General features: G+C 42.4%; 1 protein-coding gene across 3 annotated transcripts in view; it reads left to right on the forward strand.

Moving 5' to 3' along the window:
- Window positions 1-27180, forward strand: part of LOC126462641 (uncharacterized) — a 199791-nt gene that overhangs the window by 119667 nt on the left and 52944 nt on the right. For all 3 annotated transcript variants that reach the window (XM_050096089.1, XM_050096088.1, XM_050096090.1), the window contains exon 8: window positions 2639-2670. In XM_050096089.1, the coding sequence (XP_049952046.1) occupies window positions 2639-2670 (32 nt within the window). The remainder of the gene's footprint in view (window positions 1-2638; window positions 2671-27180) is intronic.

Below are 27180 nucleotides of genomic sequence, written 5' to 3' on the forward strand. Positions count from 1 at the left end.
GATTATCTGATATCCAAAAGGGCATGAACATTGGCTTTTGGGCCAAGTGTGGAAGTATTTCCAAAATGGCTGTGTGTGTGTGTGTGTGTGTGTGTGTGTGTGTGTGTGTGTGTGTGTGTGTAAACTTTTCTGTGCTGCCATGGTTAAAGTGTACCATGCACGGCAAAATGGAGCTATCCAAAACCACTGCCAAGGCAACTGTGGTGTAACGGGCCGTAGATGACAGGCGTGGACGATGGCTGCGGAGATGCTTACAGGTGAATAGACATGCAACTGTTAAGCAACTGACCATCCAGATGAACCAAGGGTCACCAAACATGTTTTCACAAAGACCGTTCAGTGGATGTTGCTTTTGTATGGGCCTCTATGGCAAGCCCCTGGTTCATGCACCCATGCTGACTGCTGTTTATTGTTGATGAAGGCTGGAATTTGCACACCAATACTGCAATTGGATGCTCGCTGAATGGTGATAGGTGGCCTTTTCGGATGAATCATGTTTTATGCTGCATCGGACAGATGGATGTTGGTGTGTACAGGGAGCACATTCCAAGTCACTGGAAGGGTCCAGGCCGGAGGAGGGTATGTTATGGTCTGGGGTATGTTTCTGTGGCATTCCCTGTGTGATCTCATCACTCTGAAAGACACAATGATTCAGTACAAGTATGCATCTATCTTTGGGGATATCTCCACCTCCACATGTAGTTTGTTCTTCCTCAGCGCGGCGGAATTACCAGCAGGACACGCAACATGTCACATGGCTTGCAGTGTATGTGCATGGTTTGAGTAGCACCAGGATGAGTTTACTGTACTCCCCTGGCCACAAATTCTCTAGATTTACACAAAATCGAGAATTCGTGGGACAACCTTGATCAGGCTGTTTGCACTGTGGATCTCAACCAAGAAACATAGTGCAGCTAGCCATGGCACTGAAGTTGGAATGGCTCCACATCCCTGTTGGTACCTCCAGAACCTCATTGACGCTCTTCCTACATGTCTTGCAGTGGTCCGCACTGGAAATGCTGGCAGATTTTCATTTTTCATTGTTAAAAGCAAAACCAAACTGTGAATGTTCTCTTTGTAGTTATTTGTTTATTTATTCATTTTGAATACCTGCTTGTAAAGTAAGCATCAGGAAATACAGTGTTACTTTCATTTTCTCAATTTATGGGAAACTGAATTTTTTGTGTGCATGTTATTCTAATGAAATGGAACTTTTATACACTTAACTACAGTTTGAATGAGAAGCTGGAAGCTACAGATTATTTAGAACCTACCCATGTGTTGGCTGAAGTGAAACATTGGTTTTATATTTGTGTATTTTTGGAGGTCTTGTCTTTCCTATGGGTTCATTTCTGCTGCGAGTATTGATGTGGCCGGGCGTTTTCTTAAAGACTCATTTTTATTTACAAACTGAAAGGTAGAACATTAAATACTCTTTGCAAAACATACTACTACTGATTGAGATGGTCCCACAACCTTTTTGCATTAAATGTGCCAAGCAGCAATGTAGGAATTCATTAAACATGCTACTCTTACTACATGCTGACTGAGTGTCGACTAAAAACTGACCTGTATTACTTACATGTTTCAACAGTATTAACACCACACAAAAAGTGCCCCAACTGAATGGCTGTCATAGTATTGTTCTTCAAATTTACGATTTTTCATAGTTTTGCTTTGTACAAATATTTTTTTTTTATTTAATCACAACTTTGAATTTGTTCACTACGCCCTCATATGTTTTTATGCAATGTTGACTTGATTTCCTCTTGCAACGTGAACACACGTGTGCACACAATTCATAAATTTTATATGAACTGATATAGAAAATCATAATTAACAGACATGTGTCATAAATTACGCCAGGAGCACAATGTAATAGTAGTTTCTAAATCTTTTCTTGCTCATTTTTTCCCCACCTCTCAAACCCACAACCTTCTGATGCTGTGCCTGTTGGCATTCTAGTCCCTGCACACAGCCCAGACAGTGTTGATTTCTCTCCCCATCCGTATACTACTGTCCCTTCCCCTTCCCTGCCTGCCTCCAGACTGCTTCTTGCGTTCCACATGGTAGTAGCATTCTGGCCTAAGATGCTTGATTTGGCGGTCGTGTGTGCATGAGGTGAACTTGCCTGTGTGAATGGTGTGTGTTTCTCTTTTGCTGATTAGGGCTGTGGCTGAAAGCTTTATGTAAGTGTCTTTTGATTTTTTTGGTTGTGCATGTCTGCAACTTAACATGTCTTCTTTATGGTAAGTAGCAATCTATCTTTGCCTAAATTGTTGATATTCCTAGTTTATGTCCTGTAATTCAAAGTCATTGAGACATTTTATTGAATATTATCAGTTTTGAAATTCATAATTTTCCTTGATTGGAGCCTGATAAGATGAAAGCTGGACTACAAAATAAGTAAATATAAGTAACGATATTTTTTACATGAAATCTGCCAAGCAGCAATTTAGGAATTCATTAAAAAGTTGTCTCAAATTGCATTACTATTAGCATTTTCATTAAGTGTGTTGAAAATAAGTTCATTTACAGACCACTTGTATCACTGGGTATGGATACAATATTTGTCACTATCTCATTTTATCTAGTTATTGTATAACACATTAATTTGGTTGTTTACATTCTTTTCCAGGCAGCTGGTGGTTAAAGGAGAGGAGAGATCAGGTAAGCTTTCATTAATTAACTCCATTTGTTGTGGTTTCCAGGCATCTTGCAATCTGGTCTTGGCTATTTGCCTTCTTTACAGCTGTAGTTCCCCCGTTTACCCCTCTCCTACTGAATGGAAACAATCCCCAGATTGAGTTTGTACCATTCATTGCAATATCCATTTTTCCAGTGGTCCTAATTTAATGAGATATCCAGGAGAACATCTATGGAGTTTGGAAAGTAGCTGAGAGTTGCTGACTGAATGAAATCTGTGAAGGTGGATCATTAATAATTCCTAAATAGTTCGGTCTACAAGAGCATTGTTAGTGAAAGGCAGGAATCTTATTTTAAGTTCCATTCTATCACACAGTTTTAACCTTTTAGTGCATTCTTTATTAGTTCTGCAGTAGCGTTGTACTTCATAAATAACAAAATCACATTCTGCCATGTATTACGTAATTTTATTTTACAGTGAAAATAGGTTTGTATATTATACAATCGTGGATGAATGAAGTGCAGCTCAAAATTAAGTATTAATTTCATGCAAAAAAAGGCATATTTTGGCGTAATTTTGCGTTGCAAACACTGTTTGTTAAACCAAATGTGTTGTGTTGACTTTGCTTTTTGTCTCAGTAATCTACTATAAAAGACGGATAAATGTGCCACACCAGCACAATATTTTATGGAGATGTATTTTGGCGTACTTTTGCGTTGCAAACACTGTTTGTCAAACCAAATGTGTTGGTTGACTTTGCTTTTTGTCTCAGTAATCTACTATAAAAGACGGATAAATGTGCCACAACAGCACAATTATCTGTCTTTCATAGTAGATTACTGAGACAAAAAGCAAAGTCAACCAACACATTTGGTTTAACAACGCAAAAGTACGCCAAAATACATCTCCATAAAATATTGTAGAACAAAAGCAAACTGGTGCTTTTCATTTATTATAATGTTGTTCTACCAAGAACCGACAGACGATTCTGTTAACATAAAAAAAAGGCAATTGGCAATAGTCATTGGTTTGTATCTCTGTAATGATGTTAAATGGTCTGTTGGAAATATAACATTCATATTCATATCAGTATATTGTCCGCCTTCAAACAAAAGTGTGTCAAAGCATACTGGTTGTAAAATTAGTGAATGTTTATATTTCTAATTGTAAGTTGCTATACTGTTGCTGAAATTAGCTGTCAGGTGTGGTAGACTTGTGGGTCTACTGCAATAAGTAAAGGAAAGGTGAAGCTGTGGTTCATGTGTTTAAGGGAGGCCAAATGCTTGAAATGAGCAGAGAAATACAAGTATAGTATCCAAACTAATATTCTAGAGCTTCCAGATGTTTCTATTATGGCTCTGTTGAGAATTGTGGTTGAACGCTAAGCTGTATGAAACTTTGTAGATCTTGGGTGGTGAAAATACACGTGAAGATTAAGAGTGCAAGTGCAGTTGTATTTCTTGAGTGGCTTAATGAGGGAGATGAGTTTCTTTCCCATACTGTGGTGAAGCAATGTCTCTCTTATTGCCAAAAAAATCCTGGTAGTAACTGTCATCTCAATTCCAATCAATTACCAACTATTTACTAACTAGAACATGTGGGAGCTGTTAAAGGTTTAATCATTCCAAAGTTTTCTATAAAATTGTATTATTTCGGGGGATCAATTATTTGCTGCTTATTTTGCAGCTCTTGACAATTACTTAACACCAACATCTTACTAGGGTCTCAGGCTTGATGGACATATTTTCAACATACAACTTCCTTTTCAAAACAAAAGCTTTATGAAATGCTGATGAAGGATTCTAATAGGTGTAGCAACCTCAGATTTAATCCAAAAGGAAAACTTGCGATTCGCATCACTTCCTTTCCCTTCATACAGGAATGTTGCATGTGGCCTAGAGGCTTTATTGAGGGAAACTTGTCATAAATGTTTGTGATGTCCACAGTACTTTCGTAATTTGCTCTTACCTATTAATCCCATTTTTTCCACAGTAATATTGGTGAGAATTATACAAATATAGTAATAGGTGAGGGGTTTTATCAGGTGAAATGGGTGGGACAAACAGAGGTGGGGACAGGAGGAGGAGTGTACTGAAAGGAGACTGACTGGTGGGAGGGAGAGGTAATGAGTGAGTGGCATAGGAAGTGGCGCTAATGAGCCCACCTTGGCATCTACAGCTCATGGTCTAGTGACTAGCTTTGCTGCCTGTGGATCACGGGGTCTTGAGTTCAATTCTTGGCCAAGTCGAGGATTTTCTCTGCCCGGAAACTGGGTGTTTGTGTTGCCCTCATCATTTCATCATCATTTATAAATTATAAAGTGCAGCAATCAGTTGTTCTGTTTTAGATTCTAGGGCATATTGAACGATGCCTTTGAATTTTTTCCATTTGTTCTCCACATCTTTGTTTTCATCACCGAATATTTGATGCTGAGTGCTGAGATATTCTGAAATTTGTATCCTGTCACCCTTGCTGACCAAATCTACCTTCCTACCATTCTTAACATTCCTTGTAGGTCCCGTCGTCATAGGTGCTGTCACAGCCATATGATCACTGATACCTTCCTCTATGTAACTGAGTCGATAAGTTTAGGTCTGTTTGTTGCCAGGAGGTCTAAGATGGTACCCTCACAAGTTGGTTCTCTAACTATCTGCTCAAGGTAATTTTCGGACAAGACATCCAGAACAATTCCACATGAATCCCTATCTCTGGCACCAGTTTTGATTCCATAACACCCCCAACCTGTACCTGGCAAATTGAAGTCACCTCCTATTAAAAGAGCATTATCGGGCAAATTCTGTCGGAAGTGCTCTGCAACTACAGATCCTGAGCCAGGTGATCTATAAAAGCATCTGATCACCATTTTTGACCATTATTTGATACTCAATTTCATCCAGATTAATTCACATTCTGAATCCGTGATAACCTTGCTAGATTTTATCGAATTTTTTACTGCAATAAACATGCTGCCTCCATTGGCAACTAACCTATCTTTACAATAAACATTCCTATCTGAACTTAGGATTTCGTTGTCATTCCTGTCTGGTTTCAACCAGCTTTCTGTTCCCTGTGCTTTATAACCTTCAGTAAATGATACTAATTCTGTGACCTTTCCTTGGATGCTCCTGCAGTTTTCTATAATCATATTAATCTTTTCCGTCTCTGATCTGTGATGACCAAGATTCTCTAAGGTCACTGTGACTGATTTAACAGGCAAATCGTCTTTGATCCCACGGAAGGGGTTCTCTAATCTAAAAAAGTCCCATGTGCATGACGCACGTATTCTGTTACCCCAGTAGTCACTTCGTGTGTGTAGTGCGCGCCTGACCTATTAAGGGGAACCCTACAATTCTGCACCCAATAGCGGAGGGCAAGAAATTCACATCCGATACTGTTGCAGAGTCATCTGAGCCTCTGGTTTAGACCTTCCACTCTGCTCCAAACCAGAGGACTACAATCAACCTTGGGTTTGATGCTACAAACAGACAGCTTAGCCTGCACCCTGCGTGCATTGCTAGTAGCCTTAACCAAATCAGCCAGCTGCCAAAAGAAGCCGGGGATGGCCTCAGGACCCTAGTTCCATGTGTCATTTATGCCAACATGTGCCACTACGTGCAGCCGGTTGCACCCAGTGTGCTCGATAACCATCAACAGGGCCTCCTCCGCATCATGGATGAGACCTCGCAGCAAACATACCGAATGCACACTGGAATTCTTTCCTGCCTCACCTGCTATCTCCATAAGGGGCTACATCACCCATGTAAGATTGGAGCTCCCAATGACAAGCATACTCACCCTCAGTACTTGTCCGGACTGGGCAGGGAAATTGACTGCTGGCCCAACAGGAGAGGCATCCCATGCTGGCTCAGACTTATCAACAACACTGGGTAGCATCCCGTAACTGTTGCTAAGACGTAGGGAGCTATCCACACAGCTTGCTCCCTCTTTCACCTTCTGCCCAGTGACACGCGAACCCACTACTGTCTGCCACCCACTCTGGAGTGAGGACAGACCGCTCAGATGTTGCGTATCAGTAGCTGCAGCAATGTTCCGGTCACCAGGCAATTCCAATGGCACCAAAGGTGTTGCAGGTCTTGTCACTGGTGCCCCGACATCACCGCAACTTTGAGTTAGCTAGAAGCTTTTCGAGGGTAGCCAACGCAGCTACCAGCTGTTAACGGGCAGCAGCCAACTCTCCTTGTGTCTTCTCACAGCAAGCACAGTCCCTAGCCATATCATACTCTGTATAAATAGATATAAGGTCTCAAATGGCGCTACTGAGTTTGAAATGTATACAAAATATGCCAAAGGAGAATAAAGTAACACTAAAAGCTGCTGTACAGATTTCTCACTGTACTCTGAGACTGCAAGTTATTAAACAGGAATAAATTTCATGACCACGAACTCCAGCATCTCAGGCCAGACTGCAGTTATCACGTGTGATGCAAGCAGTAACCTGTAGGGGGTGAGGAAGGGGAAAGGATAGTATTGTATGAGTGGATGAGAGACAAATGCTATCTTGTGGAGTACGCAGGGACTAAAATGCCAACTGGCACAGTGTCAGGAGGTTATGGGGCAGGGAGGTGGAGTAAAAAGAAGCAAAGAAGGGAAAGTTTGGTGGATGCATTGGCAGAGGGCACCAAATAAAAAGGAAGGGAGATGGGAATGGGGAGGAGATGATAGGACAGAGGGGGTGGAAGCCGTTGGGTGGAGGGTGCAGTGACAGTACATTACTACACAACTCTTTTATGGATACGACACAGTCCCTCTTTTTACCATATACATTCCATCGTCCAGACCAATGGCAAGAGCTGATCTCCTTCCTTGGTCAGTTTCCACCCCCTATTTGCTGGTTGGGGACTTCCAATGCCCACCACCTGCTTGGGGGATCTCCGCATCCTTGTCAGAGAGGCTTCCTATTGATTGACCTCTTCCACCAAGATTATCTTGTTTGCCTCAGTACTGGGGAATCTACTATTTTGTCAACCTACTCTCATTTGGACCTTTTGGTCCGTACTGTTCAGGAAAGGTCCGTACTGTTCAGCTAGCTCGGCACTTTACGTGGTTTGCTCTTGCTGATACACACTCGAGTGATCATTTTCCATGTGTCCTTCGATTACAACCATGACTGCCATCTATTCACCCAAGATACTGGAAGTTCTTCCAAGCTGATTGGACACTTTCCTCCTCTCTAGCAACATTTGCTGACCGTCAATTTCCTAGCATCAATGATACGGTCACTCGTGTTATGGAAGTTATTTTACAGCCGTGGAACGTTCAGTACTGCGTAGCTCCCCTTTGCCCCTGCGGCCCCCACTTCCTTGGTGGAACAAGGCGTGCCATGATGCGATACATGAGAAGAGACGTGCTCTCCACGTTTTCCGCCATCATCCTACGTTGGCCAACTGTATTCGCTATAAGCAGTTATGTGTGCGATGCCATCACATCATCCTTGATAGCAAGAAGGCTAGCTGGGACTTTTTTTACAAGTTCCTTTTACACCTTCACTCCCTCATCTGTAGTATGGAGATGAATTTGACAGTTATCTGGCACGTCTAGTTTCTCCCCGATCTCTGGACTGAGATACCTTAGTGAACCCAGTCAGAATTTCCAAGTCATTGGGTCAACACTTTGCTGAGATTTCAAGCTCTTTACATTAACCACCAGCCTTTCTCCTGAAGAAACAAGCAGCTGAAGTGCGACCTCTTGGTTTCTCCTCTCAAAATCGCGAAAGCTATAATACCGTTTTTTCTATACGAGAACTCCAACACGCACTCTCATCCTCTCGCTCTTCTGCCCCAGGACTGGATGGCATCTATGTCCAAATTTTTCTGCATTTATCATACAATAGCCTGCTTTATCTCCTTTGCCTTTATAATCGAATTTGGACTGACAGCTCCTTTCCCAGAAGATGGCGGGAGCTATTGTCATCCCTGTTCTGAAACCTGGAAAGGACAAACATCTCCCCTCTAGCTATCGCCCCATCTCTCTCACGAGTTGTGTTTGTAAGGTTTTGGAGCATGTGGTAAATTGCTGTTTAGGCTGGTGGCTGGAGTCCCGAAACCTTTTAACACCCACCCAATGCGGTTTCTGAAATCATGGTTCCACAGTTGACTATCTTGTTGCTCTCTCCACTTATATCATGAACAATTTTCTCAGGAAACACCAAACAGTAGCTGTATTTTTTTATCTGGAGGAGGATGCGATACCTGTTGGAGGACAGGCATCCTTCGCAAACTGTTCTCTTGGGGCTTTCGAGGTCACCTACCTCTTTTCATCCGTGAATTTATGACAGAGCGCACATTTAAGGTGCAGTTGAACACTACTCTCTTCTGTACCTTCTACCGAGAATATGAGTTGCCCCAGGGCTCCATGCTAAGTGTTGTACTCTTTGCTATTGCCATAAATCCCATTATGGATTGTCTCCTTCCCAATGTCTCAGGCTCCCTCTTTGTCAAAGATTTTGCAATCCACTACAGCTCTCAATGGACCAGCCTTATTGAAGGATGTCTTCAAGGATGTCTCGATTGTCTCCACTCATGGAGCATCAAAACTGGCTTCCGATTTTCTCCCAGTAAGACCGTCTGTGTAAATTTTTGGCGACACATGGAGTTTTTATCCTCCTTCACTATATCTAGGCCCTATTGACCTTCCATTCGTGAACATTGCCAAATTCTTGGGACTATGTTTGACAGAAAACTGTGCTGGTCTTCCCATGTTTCATATCTTTCGGCTCGCTGTCTGCGATCCCTCAACACCCTCCGTGTACTGAGTGGTACCTCCTGGGGAGCGGACTGAGTGATCTTCCTCTGCCTATATCGCGCCTTAGTGTGCTTGAAATTTGACTATGGAAGCATAGTTTACTCCTCTGCATGGCCGTCTATTCTTCAGCGTCTAGACTCTAACCACCATCGTGGATTGTGTTTAGTGTCTGGCACTTTTTACACCGGCCCATGGAGAGCCTTTACGCTGAGACTGCTGAACCTCTGCTGTCTAATCAGCGAGCTGTCCTTCCTAGTCATTACACTAGTCATCTGTCTTCCATGCCTGCTCATCCAACCCACGCCCTTTTTTTCAATGCCACTTCTGTCAACTGCTACATTCCCTTTCCTTCCTGTTTCCTAAAACTTCCTTGACCAATGGGGGTATGGTGCCACCTTGGCTTCACACTCAGACCTGACTTCTCTGTGACCTTTGCCAGCTTCCCAAGGATAGTACGTCCCCCTATAGTTTACTGTCGGGCATTTGCCGCTCTATGCGCACAAGTGCCGGATGCCACATTTATTTACACTGATGCCTCAAAGACCACCTTTGGTGTTGGGAGTGCCTATATTGTTGGCGACACCCCTATTCGATTTCAGCTTCCCGACCAGTGTTTGGCTTTTGCTTTGGAGCTTTATGCTGTTCTCCAGACTGTCCAATACATCCGTCGCCATAAACGGATACAGTATATTATATGCTTGGATTCACTCAGCTCTCTTCTCAACCTCCAAGCTCTTTATCCCGTCCATCCTCTGGTCCACTGGATTCAGGACTGCTTCTACATGCTCTGTGGCATTCCTCTGGATCCCAGGGCATGTTGGTATCTGCAGAAATGAGGCAGCCGATATAGTGGCAAAGGCTGCAGTCTGTCTTCCTCGGCCCACTGTTTGCATGGTTTCCTTTGCCAATCTACAGTGCATTTTATGTCATGATGTTGCTCTTTTATATCACACACATTGGTATGCACTTCCTGATAATAAATTATGAGATATAAAACCTCTTCCCTGTGCTTGGACCTCTTCCTCCCGGACCCATTGTTGGGAGGAGGTAATTTTAACTAGATTCTGGATTGGGCAATGTCTTTTTATCCATCGAAATCTTTTAAGTGATGATCCTCCCCCACTTTATCCCCACTGCTCTCAACCTTGGACGATGAGACACCTTTTACCTCAGTGTCCCTATTTTAATCTGCTATGTGCCTGTTTACAGCTGTTGCCTGACATATCTTCCCTTTTAGCAGATGACACGCCCTCAGCCAATCGCATCCATGAGTTTATCAGTGTCAGTGAGATGACATCGATCATTTGAAGCTCTTTTCGGGGTAAACAACCCCCTCTCAATAGCTGTTTTCCAAGATTTCCTTCCGTTTTTAGTTTCCCTCCTCCTTGAGTTTTGCTCCCATTGTAGCTGATTTAAATTTCGGTTTTTTACCCTTCACAAAGCCACAGAATGGGCACTTATGACTGTAGCAGTTATGACCATAGCAGTTTTGTGCCCTAAAACCATTAAAAGAAAAAAAAGACACAAACATTACCATAGGTTGAGACCAGGGTGATTATGGGAGCAGAGAATGTGTTACGACACCCTGCAGTGCCTACCTGGCTGAAGGCCTCCACCAATTATGACCCCTCCACCTATAAACTCTGCGAGAGTGATCCTATCCCATCCCCTCCAATCCCTCTTAAAGCCTTAGACTCTCCCAGAAAATCTCCCCTGAATCTATTTCCCTCTTCACCCCTATGTCACCTCGCACACTCACTTTCTACATGCTCCCCAAAATCCACAACCCCAACAATCCTAGACATACCATTGTGGCTGGTTGTTGTGCCCCCACTGAAAGAATTTTGGCCCTCATTGACCAGCACCTCCAACCAGTTGCCCTTAATCTAGCTTCCCATGGCAAGGACACCAACCACATCCTTCACCAATTCTCCACCATCCCCATCCCTTTACCTCCTGGATCCCTACTTATCACTGTTGACACCACCTCCCCATACACCAAAATCGCTCATGCTCATGGCCTTACCGATATTGAACATACCTTTCACAATGTCCTTCAGACTCCAAACCCACTACCTCATTCCTCATACACCTTACTAACTTTATCCTAAACCACAACTGTTTCTCCTTTTGAGGGAAGGTATAGAAATAAATCTGCAGCACAGCTATGGGCAACCAAATTGTGACACCCCCCCCCCCCCCCCCCTCCTATGCAAACCTTTTTATGGGGCATCTAGAGACCTTCCTAGCCTCCCAAAATGCCAAACCTCTACTCTGATTCAGGTTCATCGACCATATATTCATGGTCTGGGCTCATGGCCAAGACGTCCTATCTTCATTCCTTCACAATCTCAACACCTTCTATCCCATCCGCATCATGTGGTCCTCCTCAACCCAGCATGCCTCCATCCCAGATGTTGACCACCTACTCTCTGATGGCTCTATCCCCACCTCTGTCCACTTTAAACCCACCACCCACTAACAGCACCTGCATTTCAACAGCTGCCATCTCTTTCACACAAAAAAAAAAAAAATCCCTCCCATACAACCTGGCAACTCTGGGACAGTGTATCTGCAGTGACAAAAACTCCCTTGCTCCGTATGCTGAGAGCCTCACCAAGGCCTTCACAGACAGGCAGTATCCCCTACATCTAGTCTGCAAACAGATCTCCCATGCCATTCCCCCCCAATCCTTCCACCAACCCCAAGAACCAGCCACAAAGGAATGTCCCCTTCATCACCCAGTACCATCCCAGACTGGAACAAATGAACCACATCTTTTGCCGGGGCCTTCATTGCCTATCATCGTGCCCTGAAATGAGGGGCATCCTACCAGAGATACTTCCCGCACCTCATGAACTGATGTTCCTTTCCCCATCCAACCTTCACAACATCCTAGTCCATCCCTATGTCACTCCCAATACCAACCCCTTGCCCCAGGAATCATATCCCTATGGAAGACCTAGGTGCAAGACTGCCCAATCCTCCCACCCAGCATTTCCTATTCCAGTCCTGTCACAGATGTATCCTACCTCATCCGGAACTGGCCCACCTGTGAAAGCAGCCATGTCATTTACCAGCTCTGCTGCAATTGTTGGTATGACTACCAGTCAACTGTCCACCAGCTTGAAGCTGCCACCACCAAACTGTTGCCAAGAGCAAAGTAGACCACTTGTTGGCACAATATACAGCTGAACACAACACACTTGATTTTGATGGCTCTTCACTACCCAAGCCATGTGGTTCCTTCCCTTCACCATCAGCTTTTCTTAACCGTGCAGATGGGAGTTATCCTTACATCACATTCTCCGCTTCCGTTATTATACCGGCTGCAACCTATAGTAAGATACTGCCTGCACCCAACAGTTTCCACCCCTTCTGTCCTATCATCTCCTCCCTATTCTCATCTCCCACACTGTTTATTCACTGCCCTCTACCAACGCACCCACCCATCTTTCCCCACCCCTCTCCTTTTTCGCTCCTTTTCACACACCCCCCCCCCCCCCCCACACCCATCTTTCCCCACCCCTCTCCTTTTTCGCTCCTTTTCCCCCCCAACTCCCTGTCCCACAACCACCTGATGCTGCACCTGTTGGCATTCTAGTCCCTGCGTCCCTGCACACCCCACCAGATAGCATCTGTCTTTCTCCCTACCCATACACTACTATCACTCCCCCCCCCCCTTTACAGACTGCTGCTTGCATCCCACGTGACAGTTGTATTCTAGCCTGAGATATGGGAGTTGGCAGTCATGTGTGAGTGAGGTATGTGCTTGCTTGTGTATATGAATGGAGTAGGTTTTTCTTTTGCTGATGAAGGCTATGGCCAAAAGCTTTATGTAAGCCAGTGTGTACTAATTGCACCTGCCTGCAACTTAGTGTGCCTCCTTTATGATAGATAGCAATCTGTCTTTTCTTACACTGTTGTTATTCCTGCCTGGAGCTTCCATTATTTGAAAATTTAATGTGAGGAAGAGTGAGTTCAACATGATCAGGAAGAAACAAGGGAAGATGAAGTCAATGAGAGACATAGGCAAGCAGTAGCAGTTCTGAGAAGTTTAAGGAGTTTGATGCGAGATAGGGATGCTCATAGATGACAAGAGAAAAATGCCTAGGTACTACTGTGTGCTTATCCAGACGTACACTTCTGAAATTTGGACAGTGAATAAAAGGGTTTCAAACAAGATACAGGCATGCAAAATGAAGTTTCACAGAAGCAGAGTGGGCATAACAAATATAGATAAATGAGAACTTCAATGATACGGAAGATGGTAAAGGAAACAACCTTATAGGAAAGGATAGAATCAGCAAGGCTTAAGTGGTACAATAATGTAAAGAGAATGACACATGATACACTTCCAAAGCAGATACATGAATTTAGGTTCGCAGCAAAACACCAGGGGGAAGAATAAATGTTAGTTGGCTGAAAGAAGTGGAGGAGAGTATTTGGAGCAAAGGAGAGGACTGAAACAGAATGATGACAGAGTGATAGTGGGAGAATGGAAAACAGAGGTTTATGTGTTAAACAAACTTGGACTGTTGATATAAACTGTTAGTGGTGATGTATGTGGAATGTTAGCTGCTGAAAATGTGTGATATGTGGGTGTAAGTCAGCACCACAGTATGTATTTTAAACAGAAACACAAGAATGGTTGTAAAATTTGATAACAGAAATACACTTTCAATGTATGCCAGTGAAAAAAATTTGGTGCTGATGCTGCACGTCAGGCTGATAGATATTTTACAAGGAATGGCAAGCTGGTAGTCATGTCATAATTAGTCATGGGACTAATTAATATTTAGCAGCAAATGCAGAACTGATTTCTTGTTAAGCACCATCAAAACAAGGATACTGTACAAGAAATATCAATTGTTAAATGTCTCTGCACATGCTAAAAGTACTTATGCTTATGGGAGTGATGCTTAGGTGGCTGGAGAATATCTCTTGATTCTTCATTTAATCTGGTTCTTGAAACTTTGCTGGTAGTCTTTGGTGGTATAAGTGGCATCTTATCATCAAGAATATGCCAGAACATTTCCATGACACTCTCAAGTGAGTCAAACATTCTGTGTCTGTTCGTGCCACCTTTCATTGTATACATTCAGCATCCCCTTTTATTCCTATCTGGTATTTGTCTCACACACTTCAGAAATATTCTGAAATGCAGAGTCCCAAGTGATTTGTGAATAGTCTCTTTTATAGACTGACTGCAGTTTGCAAGTACACTGTCAATAAATTGAAGTATTTTACTTATCTTACCTATGACATGGTCTGTTTTATGATTCTGTTTCATATCCTTACCAATTATTACACCATGGCATTTGTATGAGTTGACCAGATCCAAATGTGAATCATTGAGTTATGTTAGGATTTTTTAAAAGTTTTTTGATGGATATTTACGTGAGATCCTGCTGTTGAAATCACTGGTGGGTGCAGGCACAACCCTATCGAAGATCAAATGCTTTTCATTCTGCACCTCTCTATCAATAGTTCTATGCTTTTATTAACATCTATTGCGCAGAAGTTGTTATTTCTTTAGAAATTTCTTTGCGCTGACTGTATACTGTAGAGGGTCACTCCCGTCAATACAGATCTATACAGTTCATGGTTCACTATTCTTGTAAACTTTAGCTACAGTTCTTCTACATGTTACTGCACAGAGACAAATGAGTTCAGTCACTCTTTAAGATGTGACGTAACTGCTTCTAAATCCAGTACTGAACTTGGGAAACTTTCTACTTTTTGAAGCTGTTGTTTGTACTTTAATAACCATGTTTCTATAACAGCCTCATGGTTTCAACATGGACGTCCTCAAAGAGGTCAGGTCTAATTTTCACCATAAGTCCTAATACAGTGTGGGAACAATAAAACTGATCCAGAAAATATTTAAAATAAGACTGGTGTGTGCATGAACCTTGTTAACCCTCCGTTACACACACCGCAGACTGTGAGTCAGCAGTTTTATCTTTCCATCAACAGTCACTGATAAATTCAAGATTTCCATTAGCAGCTTTTTCTACCTTCCCCTCCTTCCGTAATGAATTATTGGCAACAATTGCAGTTAGTCATTATTGCCAGAAGCAGCAGTCTCGTGAGGTGCAGAGTGTCAGTCCGCGTGTGTGCATTCGTGTGGCGCGGTTCTATCATCAGTTCTTTTACGGTGTATTGCAGGTAAGGAGGTTTCTTCCTTTAATACAGGGTGATTCAAAAAGAATACCACAACTTTAAAAATGTGTATTTAATGAAAGAAACATAATATAACCTTCTGTTATACATCATTACAAAGAGTATTTAAAAAGGTTTTTTTTTCACTCAAAAACAAGTTCAGAGATGTTCAATATGGCCCCCTCCAGACACATGAGCAATATCAACCCGATACTCCAACTCGTTCCACACTCTCTGTAGCATATCAGGCGTAACAGTTTGGATAGCTGCTGTTATTTCTCGTTTCAAATCATCAATGGTGGCTGGGAGAGGTGGCCGAAACACCATATCCTTAACATACCCCCATAAGAAAAAATCGCAGGGGGTAAGATCAGGGCTTCTTGGAGGCCAGTGATGAAGTGCTCTGTCACGGGCTGCCTGGCGGCCAATCCATCGCCTCGGGTAGTTGACGTTCTCTGTAAACTGTTTATACCAACGTTTAATACACCACCTATCAGGAGGTTTAACACCATACTTTATTCGAAATGCACGCTGAACAACTGTCGTCGATTCACTTCTGCCGTACTCAATAACACAAAAAGCTTTCTGTTGAGCGGTCAACAGCGCCTCAAGCGAACAAATGTACAACTAAATGAAACTTTATAGCTCCCTTAATTCGTCAACAGATAGTGCTTAGCTCTGCCTTTTGTCGTTGCAGAGTTTTAAATTCCTAAAGTTGTGGTATTCTTTTTGAATCACCCTGTATTACAAAACATATACAGTTACGTTTAGAAACTTCTTTTATTTATTTATTATCCAAACTGTCATACAATTATGAGCCTTTTCATTGACCAACACTGATTAGTTGGGGTTGGGTTGTTTGGGGAAGGAGACCAGACTGCGAGGTCATCGGTCTGATCGGATGAGGGAAGGATGGGGAAGGAAGTCGGCCGTGCCCTTTCAAAGGAATCATCCTGGCATTTGCGTGGAGCGATTTAGGGAAATCACGGAAAACCTAAATCAGGATGGCCGGACGTGGGATTGAACCGTCGTCCTCCCGAATGCGAGTCCAGTGTCTAACCACTGCGCCACCTCGCTCGGTACCGATTAGTGAAATAAGTTATACACTCTTTTTTTCTCAGAAGAACGGTGGATGACGATCAGGTTTTGCAGTGGTTGACAAAGAGCTTGGTAATGAAGAATATAGTGATCTGGAGTCAATATTCGAAAGTGATCACTATTCAGATAGTGAACAGTCGCTGGACGAAAGGGATTTTATCGAAAAATTTGACTTGTATTTTGGGAAAGATGATATGCAATGGAGCCATTGACCTCTAATCCAAAACAGAAGAGTAAGAAGACCTCAACATAATATTGTCAAGCATTTACAGGGAGTCATAGTTGAAGCAAAAAATGCCAAGCGTCCAATTGATTGTTTACAACTTTTCTTCACAGATGACATTTTAGAAGAAATTGTTCACTCCACTAATATTTACATTGCTACCATCTGTTCTAAATATTCCAGAGAAAGAGATGCTGCAGACACTAACATTACAGAAATCAAAGCTTGTTTAGGACTCCTTTTCTTGGCGGGTGTGCTACGAACATCACACACACATTTACTAGATCTCTGGGCTGTAGATGGTACTGGAGTGGAGTACTTCAGACTTTCAATGGGCATAAACCATTTTCGTTTCTTGCTGGCATGTCTGAGATTTGACGATTTCAGAAACAGAGCTCATCGGAAGGAAACAGACAAATTAACGGCTGTCCGGTTCTTGATAGATCAATTCAATGAAAACTGCAAGAAACATTATAGTTTATCAGAACTAGTTACAGTAGATGAAATGCTGGATGCATTCAGGGGCAGATGTGGATTTATACAATACATTCCATCAAAACCAGCAAAATATGGTATAAAAATGGTTGCACTTACAGATGCAAGGATGTTCTATGCCAGTTATTTAGAAATATACTGTGGAATGCAAGTGGATGGGCCTTATCTCTGTGATAACACGCCTCATGCTATTGTCAAAAGAATGGTGAAATGCATATCCAAATATGGCAGAAATGTAACATGTGATAATTGGTTCACATCAATTCCACTTGCGGCTGACTTGTTGGAAAAGGACAAGCTGACAATGGTTGGAACAATTCGAAAAAATAAACGTGAAATTCCTCCATTTATGACAGTAGCAAAAGGTCGTCCTGTGGAATCCAGCATTTTTGCATTTAGGAAGAATATGACATTGGTTTCATATAAACCCAAGAAAGACGAGGTTGTTCTGGTACTGTCTACTTTACATGATGATGACAGTATTGACAGTGATTCGGAAAAGTGCAAGCTGGAAATAACAACATTTTACAACGAGACTAAATCTGGTGTGGACAAAGTTGATGAGATGAAATGTACATACTCTGTGACAAGAATTACCAGAAGATGGCTGTTTATAATTTTTTCCTCTCTTCTAAATATTGCTGGAATCAATTTACAAGAGCAATTCGGATTCAACAATTCCCAGAAAAGACTGTCTAAAAGTTCATGCCAGAAAACAGACCGACGAGATTTTCCTGCAATGTGTGCAATAAATTTGTATGCCTGGAACATGTGGGTGCATATCTGTGCAGTGAATGCAGTGAAAATGGCAACGACCACGAGTGATTTACTCGAATAGACAGTGAGGCTGTAAACTATGGTTTTCTGAAAAAGTTTCTGAACTAATTTACTTAAGATAAGTATTGGTTAATATTCATATAGAAAAACAGTGAAAAAACAGAATGAACGTAAATTTCAGCGAGTACAATAAATGTTCTTATTGGTTTATGGGTAAATTACGAGTTAAAATATTTTATGTACACTACTGATGCTGAAATACATTGTGTTTACGAATTCATTGTTTTATTTATGTTATCCAGACTCGAATATACTATTATGTTTGCCAACTGTAATGTCAGAATTGATCATGAAAATGGTATAAAACGCAATGCGGACTCTCAGTCCGCGCACGTGTAGCAGAGGGTTAAGGAACATCACAGGTGATGTTGGAAATAGCCACTATTGATGTCGATGCAGCACTGCACTCAGTTTATTGAACTGAGAGACGTGCATAGCAGTTGTGTTTGAGGCATAGCAGCAATAATTTTTTCATTGTTCTGCTGAAGCTTTTCCAGTGTGTGAGAATTATTGGAGTACATCTGATCCTTCAATCTGCTCTACAGGTAAAAATCACAGGGGGAGAGATCACACAGTCAAGGTTGCCAGGAGAAAGGACAGCTTCTGCTGATTGTCTTCCCATTGAACACCTCATGCTCTGGCAACAAGGTTTTCTAAGTGGTGTATTCTGTTGCTCAATCTTGTTGAAAATATCCGTACAGTCGTTTGTTCTCTGCAAACTGATCCACATATTGATCAAATAGTTCCTGGTCATACCAGCTTGCATTAACAGATGGTGTTACAGTATGGGGTGTTACAGTATGTGTACCAAAGACTAATATTGAGACTATGCAGTGGCTCTTCAAACCACTGACAAGGGTTTCCTGATTCATAATGGCTTATATCTGTGATTTCACGTACCCTGACAGGCTGAACTAGACCTTATTTGAAAATATGAAAAGCTGCAGATCCAAAAGTCTTAATTCCACTTCACTGACAAAGGGAGGCGTCGATGTTGGGATCACAGATTTACTTCAAACTTTGTACACCTTTAGTAGGCCATTAAAAAACACAGTGTGCACCATTCTGTCAACTACGAGAAAATTGCAAGAGAGGTTTTATGCTTCAACCACGTAATTCATCTATCTGTGCATAGGTGGTGCCTCACGTTCGAGTTCATGGTGGTCAAGTGGGTAGCGTTTAACCTCCATAAAACGCTTGTGTATGTAACGACAGTTCAACTCCCAGTCAAACTTAATTTTAATCTGTATTTTTTTCATCCGTGGTCATATTATTTAATTTGTATGACGTTTGAGAAGTAATATGAATAAAGTAACACGTGTATTTGCATGAATTTTTAGTGAATTTAGTATTATTTGATTACTTACTATCTTTAATTTAAATTTAATTATTAGACCAAACATGCTTATATCTATCTACAAGTAAATGAAGAAATGCATATAGTTTTCCTGAAAATGTATGCCTGTCATGATTTGAGAGATTCCTTATACATGCAATCTGGTAAGGTACCCAGAATCACTTTGCACCTCACACAGAGGCAGGACCAGCTTGCAGTTAACCTGCAAAGAGGTGAGACATTGCTAATGTAGCAAGAACAAATAGTGTAGGTGTTACAGAATTTACACTTGTACTACAAAATGAATGTTTAAGCGGGAGTCAAACTGTCACCTCATACACATTCATCTTCCAAAGCTCAAATGCTTATCACTTTCTTTCTTTCTTTTTTTCACCCCCTCAGTTTGTTCTTGGTAATTGTTCATTGCATTTGTTCAGGGTCGTTGTCCCATGACACTTGAAGTTCATCATTGATTAATGCACTCAGTTATTTTATTACAGAGGGCAGGTAATCCTCTGACCAAACACGCTGAGCTACCATGACAGCATTCCACTTGACCATCACAAACTCTTTAACAGTTGGCACCTATGCACAGATACATCAATTGCTTAATAGACATGTAAAACTTCTCTTGCAATTTTCTTGGAATTGCCATAGAAGTGCACCTTATTACTTGCACATTATGTTGTTGTAATGGCCTAATAAAGGTGTACAAAGTGTGCAGTACATCCTTGAGACCAACGGTGTGGCCTCGCCTTGTCAGAAATCACTGACAGATAATGCATGAATGTCCCTCTGCATGCTTTAACTCATGCACAACAGGACATTTGTAAGGATATAGGTGCAGGTCCTTTTCAGTAATGACCGAGCGAGGTGGCGCAGTGGTTAGCACACTGGACTCGCATTCGGGAGGACAACGGTTCAATCCCGTCTCCAACCATCCTGATTTAGGTTTTCCGTGATTTTCCTACATCGTTTCAGGCAAATGCAGGGATGGTTCCTTAGAAAGGACACGGCCAATTTCCTTCCCTAACCCAAGCTTGCGCTCCGTCTCTAATGACCTCGTTGTTGACGGGACGTTAAACACTAACCACCACCTTTTCAGTAATGTTTCAACATGATGATATCTTAATTCCCACTTGCTCAGAAAATGGCATTGACATTTTGTTGGACTTTGTTCAAGTGAAGGAAAGTATGGCGCAATATTTCCAGTATTCGAGCTCTTTGCACGTAGTTACACTTCTCATTCGCTACAGAGTCCATTATGAACCAATTTGCCACTAAGATTTGTGTTGCCTACTTCATTGGAGGGTTTGCCAAAAAACTTACAGTCTTAAACTCTTGAGCAAACAATTCCACACCCTTCGCCATGAATTGTGCTTTTCGTAACACTTGACAAAGAATACGTAGTTTTATTGTGAGCTCCATTTTGTGATGCATCGAAGTTGTCACTACATACACGTCTGTTCCTCATAGTCACTCAAACATATCAACATGGCGAAGTGCTCAGTACAGAGCATGCAGAAGATGCGCGTGCGCACACACATGACAGCAACTGATTGGGGGCATCAAAATCGCAATTTTCAGCATTTTCATTGATGTGCAGCTCTCATATTCATTAACAGCGGTGAATACTGTGCCAGTTTCATAAATATTTTGTATGCAAGTTTTATTTTGCCCATGCTATACATTTCCATCAGAAGTGGGCTTCTAAACTGTGTGTTCCAGGTTGCTTCACAGAGAAGGCGATGAGTAATGTTTTTCAGGATGTCTTGTTATGCCCACCACTTATGGAATTGTAGTTATTCCAATTGATTGTTCTCCCCTGCAGTGTTGGGTGCTAGAATAGACTCAGTTATTCCTTGCCTATTGTAAGGGGCGACTAAAGGAGTCTTATACCTAGTGGAGCTTTTACAGTGATGACTCTGTGATTGTTAGGACACCCATCAGTTTTAGCTCGTTTCACAATATTCCCTCAACCTCTTCTGCACAATTGTTTGTGGTCCCCTTTTAGGATTTGACCTCCACTTTCCTAAATTTCAGACATTTGGGGAAGGGTGCCTTATGTGGTGCATAATGTATCTGCCATGTGCTGTGATCTTCTGCACATAATATTAGACTAGATTTATGTTCACAACTATAATCCAGGGCAGCAGCCCATATGTCATTGGGGGGGGGGGGGGGGGCAGGGGGGCATGGGGGCAGTCATTATGTACAGGGATCACACTGCTGGTGCCTGAGTTGTAACTTCCCAATCTGGGACTCTGGGCAACGGCTAATATGCCAGGCAGCCTTTGCTGTGGTGGGGTGGCACCCATGGGAAAGCCTCCGACTGATGTGAGTGCTGTATCAGGAAATGATCTGCTATGAAATGGATCAAACACAGCCTTAGCAGTGACAGTGCCAACATGACTCTCAGCAGACAGAAAGGAGTATTTGTCCTACCCTTTGATGGAAGTGTTTTCCCTGAGAAAATGAAGGTCATGGTTTATAGTTGTGATGTCAAACTTGACACTTGTCCTCCTGCTGTACTGATGATGGTATTTGTGGGGCATGGGGTAGGACAACACAAGAGGGTAGCCCTTGCAAACAACCCCCTACTTGGGTAAAATGCTCAGAACACCATCCCCCCCCCTCCCCCTCCTACACACACATTCTCAGCCAAGTTCCATTTTCAGAAAATCCAGGAATGTAAAACAGTTTTACTCTCTGCCTTGTCAAGATGCTAAGAAAAATTTTGAAAGCCTGCACCAATCGATATGATGTCAGACTTTGCAAACATTGTGTCAAAATTCATTCCCCCTCACCCACAACATTGGCACAGAGGATTGGTGCAGCTGGAGTTGCATCGTCCTACGCATCATCAGCTAAGAGGACACCTGCCAAGGTGCCCTTCTCAGAGGACAAAACAGGCCAACAGTCTACCACTACCCACTGGTTAACATTCCCACAGACTGCAGATCAAAGAAAAGAATGGTGCTCTTCCACCCAAGAAGTCAAGACAGGATACTCCTCACAGAAACTGAAGTCTCAAAGGGACAAGAAGGATAAATTGGAAGTTAAAGTAAACTCTACAGCTCTGCTCGATCCACCATCCCCACTCTCCCATGGTCAAGCCCATGAAGACCGATGAAGAACGGCTCATTCAGGTGGTGCAGCAAAGTAATTCGTATTCCTGTTTCCCCTTCACTGCTTTCTCAGATCCCATTCTGATGTTCCTTTAATGGAACTGTAATGGCTACCATTGTCAAATGGCTGAACTCTGTCAACTAATGGTACTCACTATGTCGTTGGCATGGCGCTTTGGAAGATACGGTTCTTTGAATCCAATTCCCTACTATTAAAAATTACAAATCATACAATTCCCTACTATTAAAAATTACAAATCATACAATTCCCTACTATTAAAAATTACAAGTCATACTGTACAAATTGGATTAACATCGGAAGGGCATCTGGAGAAGTCTGCACCCTCATTCAACCTGACACTTTCAACGAACAGGTGCCACTAACTGCTGCGTTGGAAGCCTTGCTTATTCATGTCTTCCTGTCAGTCAGGGTAACAGTATGTAATATCTATCTACCCCGAGACGGATCTATACAACATCACGAGCTGGTGGAGCCAGTGGGACTGTTGCCTCGCCCCTCCTCCTGCTTGGGGACTTCAGTGCTCATCATCCTCTGTGGAGCAGCCAAACCACACCTAGCAGAAGCCAAGCAATTGAGCATTTACTTTCAGAACTGAAAGTCTGCCTCTGTAACAATGGAACTATAACACATTTCAGTATGATCCATAGAACATACTCCACCATAGATATTACAACTGCAGTCTGAGCACCTTGCCCTTTGTGGTGTGCGTACTGTAAGACCTTCGGTACACACACCATCAGATTATTTGACTTGTCGCTCTAACGAAGTTGGCGAGTGTCAGCAATATGTCTCGTGGTCTTATCGTGGCGTGTTTATCTTCTGCCGTTAGGTCAGACGATAGAAATGCCACTTGCACACTTAGAGTAGCAGATTGATGGTGACCAACTTTAAACAGAACTTGATTAATTTTCACACACATATATTAAAATAATAAAAAGCATAGACATTACATAACTTGATTCTGGATGCTGTTTACAATTGACAATCTGAAGTTCCTTTGGTCTTGGTACGTTAATCTTATTCTCACATATCTCTGATACTTGACAAAGTGTCTATACATTTACCTTCATGGCTATGTACAGGAATATGATAATCTTATTAGGCGCAGATTGAAACTTGACTATAGACTGGTACAGACTTGTACAGACTGGTGCAGACTAGCGCAGACAAATGCAGACTGACTAATCGAAAGTCTGTACACTCGTTATAATACCTCGCACGTTCAGGTATCACTGCACGAGTGTGATCTGCGAGGAGAAAAGGTTCTATGTTAGCAGCAATCTCATTGGCTGCGTTACATATTAATACGCGGATCGGCAGAAGCAGAATTTGGTCCGTCTCTAAGGCTGCGCCATTTCGTAGCGCGGAGACGGACGAGCGTTGCGCCTGCACTGTTGTGCTTAGCGGGGCGCGCTCTAGTGGGAAAGTTGTGTACGCGCTGACTACACGGAACTATGTACACAACACTCTTAATGCAGTAGTCGATCCATAGCAACCTCTGTGACAGCGACCACTTTCCTATCACTCTCTTTTTCTCAATACATCGACCAGTGGAATATGCACCTCGACAGTCACTTCAGGAAGCCAACTGGCAAGCTTCCACCTCCAAAGCAACTTCTGAAACCAGTCAAGAGAAGAGAGTCTTAGGAGTGGTACAAGATGCTGTTGACATGATTATACACACTGGTGGGATGGCAGTCTGAAGAAATAGGTGCAGCTGTCAGAGCATTGCAGGTTAGTTGAAAACATAATCACCGTCCTTCTTCTGAACATTTAATAGCATTGAAGGCATGGCTTTTAATAAAGAACAGAAATCAGAAATGTTTGGAACAGTATGGTATCATCTGTGGGAACCCACATGCTATCGTCTCAAGTATTGACTAAACTCCACTGCATTTGTGGCCACCCATCATCCACAGTAGTTGCTGCCATCTCCCTCAATGCCAATATCTGTACTGATCCTGCAGTCATTGCTGAATGCTTCATGGCTTACTTCACCAAAGTGTCCACATGCAGTAACTGCCATGCTAATTTCCTGATTCTGAAACACCCACTGGAGCGAAATTCCTTAGCCTTCCTTACAAAAGGCTTTGAGTTGTGCAGTGTTCTATTCAATGAATGGGAGTTCCACAGCACTTTAACAGTGTTGAGAGACGGGCCCTGACCCTTATAAAAATCAATAACCGAATGCTTAAACACTTTAGCAATGACAGCATACAACAGACTCTTCAGTTATCAATTGTATTTGGCAGGAAGAGTGTTTCCCTCTAAATGGCAGGAAGTGGAGTTTGCCTGCCAATGGTTGGAGGGTGTTATTATTTCTTTCCTGGAACTGGGTAAAGACTCTCAAATTTTGACTAATTATTGACCATTTTCTCTAACAAAAGGGCTGTGCAAATTATTTGAAAGAATGGTTTCCCAATGTCTGTGTTGGTGCCCAGAAGCTAGGGAACATATATCACAATTTCAAAGTGGCCTTCGGGAGTTCCGCTCCATTATAGACCTACTGATTCATCTGGAATCGGCAGTGTGTTATGCTTTTGCACATTGCCACCATCTGATCACCATGTTCTTTGACCTACAGAAGACATACAATACAGTGTGGTGCCATCACATCTTGTCTACACTGTGTGAGGGGCTTCTGGGGCTGTTTACCCATTTCTCCCCAGAATTTCCTACCCCTCCAATGATTCAAGGCCTGCATAGGTTCAGTTATCAGCGACCAATACTTACAGGAAAGTGGAGCTGTGCGCAGATCAATTCTGAGCATAACCCTCTTCGATATTGCAAGTAGTTGTATCATGACTGATGTGGGACCCATAGCCTCATTATCACTTAAGGTGAACAGCCTTTGTCTGTCTTACAGCTCTCCATCATTGCAAACCACAATGTGTCAACTTCAGAGGACCATATAGAGTCATGGATATCAATTTTCACTTGTGAAAACTTGGGTCATGCACTTGTGTTGTCGTCTCAGAACTGTGCAACTGGACCAGAACTTTGTTGGTAACCAGTTGCTTGAAATCGCTAAAATTTTCAGGTCATTTGTTTCACAATAAGATAACTAACACAGTTACCACATGTGTACCAGCTCAAGGCAAATTGCATTAGGGAGCTTAATATCCTCAGATACCTCAGCAACACCTGCTGAGGCACAGACCACAAGACCATTTTCTGTGATTTTATAGAGCTTTGATTTAATCCCAATTGGACTATGGACATGTTTGCCTACAGGTCAGCTGTGCTGTCAGTACTGAACTTGTTAGATCTGGTTCACCACAGTGGTGTGCCATTGGCATCTGGAGCCTTTTGTATGAGCCCTGTAGATAGCCCTCCTGAAAGTAGTTTGTATCCCACCACTGAGGGTCAGATACCAGCAACTCTTGGTGAACTGTGTGGGCATAATGTTCAGATGTCTACCCATCTGTGTTACTCAACTCTGTTTCACAATAGTAGTTCAGACTGTTTACAAATTGCTCAAAAATGGGTAGACCAGCTGAGATACAGTGGGGAACTCTGTTCAAGGGCCACCAACTGCCCCTTTCTTATCTGTCTTTGTAAAGTTCCATCTTGGCATTCCCTGTGGTATGTAACCAATCCTGTGTTTCAAATGTACCTCTTTGCATCCCAAAGAAAAATGCTGATTCCACCATTCTCAGATGCCTGTTGCTTTTACTTCTCAGTGACTACCCAAATTTGACATACATCCACATGGATGGATTGAAAACTCCTCATCCAGCCATCCTGATTTAGGTTTTCCATGATTTCCTCAAATGGCTTAAGGCAAATGCTGGGATAATTCCTTTGAAAGGGCATAGCCAATTTACTTCCCCATGCTTCCTTAACCTGAGCTTGTGTCCAATATCTAATTGCCAAACTGTGGGTGGGATGATAAATACTAATTTTTCTTCCTACCTTTCTTTCTTTCTTTGCACATGCAAAGGAGCATGAGAAGTATTGTCAGCCAATTATATACAGGGTATACACTGCAGAGTTAGTCCCCATATTACAGGCTGTGCAGTACATGAAAACTCTTGCCCCAGAGGATTTCCTGGTTTGTTGCAGCTCCATGAGCTGCTTACAAGGCACATCTTAGTGCTACCCCAAAAAGCTTTTGGTTGCTAACATCCAAGACCTCCACAACTCCAGAATGACAGTAACATTCATCTGGACACCAAACAATGTGGGTATATTAGGAAGTGAATTTGCTGACAAATTAACTGAAGAATCATCCAGAGGTGTCAAACTTGAACTTGGAGTTCCAGACTTATGATTGCAACTGCAACGTCAAATTTTGAAAATGTGAGATATTGAATAGCAGGCTACCCTGACCATCACAAGGTGAGAGCTGTCAAGGGGACTACCAACATATGGTGTACTTTTCTTCTGGCTTCTTGGAAAGGTACCATTACACTGTGCTGACTGCGTATCAGCCACACCAGACTTACCTATGAGTTCTTTTTGTGT

Source organism: Schistocerca serialis, chromosome 1, assembly GCF_023864345.2.
Source record: "Schistocerca serialis cubense isolate TAMUIC-IGC-003099 chromosome 1, iqSchSeri2.2, whole genome shotgun sequence".
In the NCBI taxonomy this organism is placed as follows: domain Eukaryota; kingdom Metazoa; phylum Arthropoda; class Insecta; order Orthoptera; family Acrididae; genus Schistocerca; species Schistocerca serialis.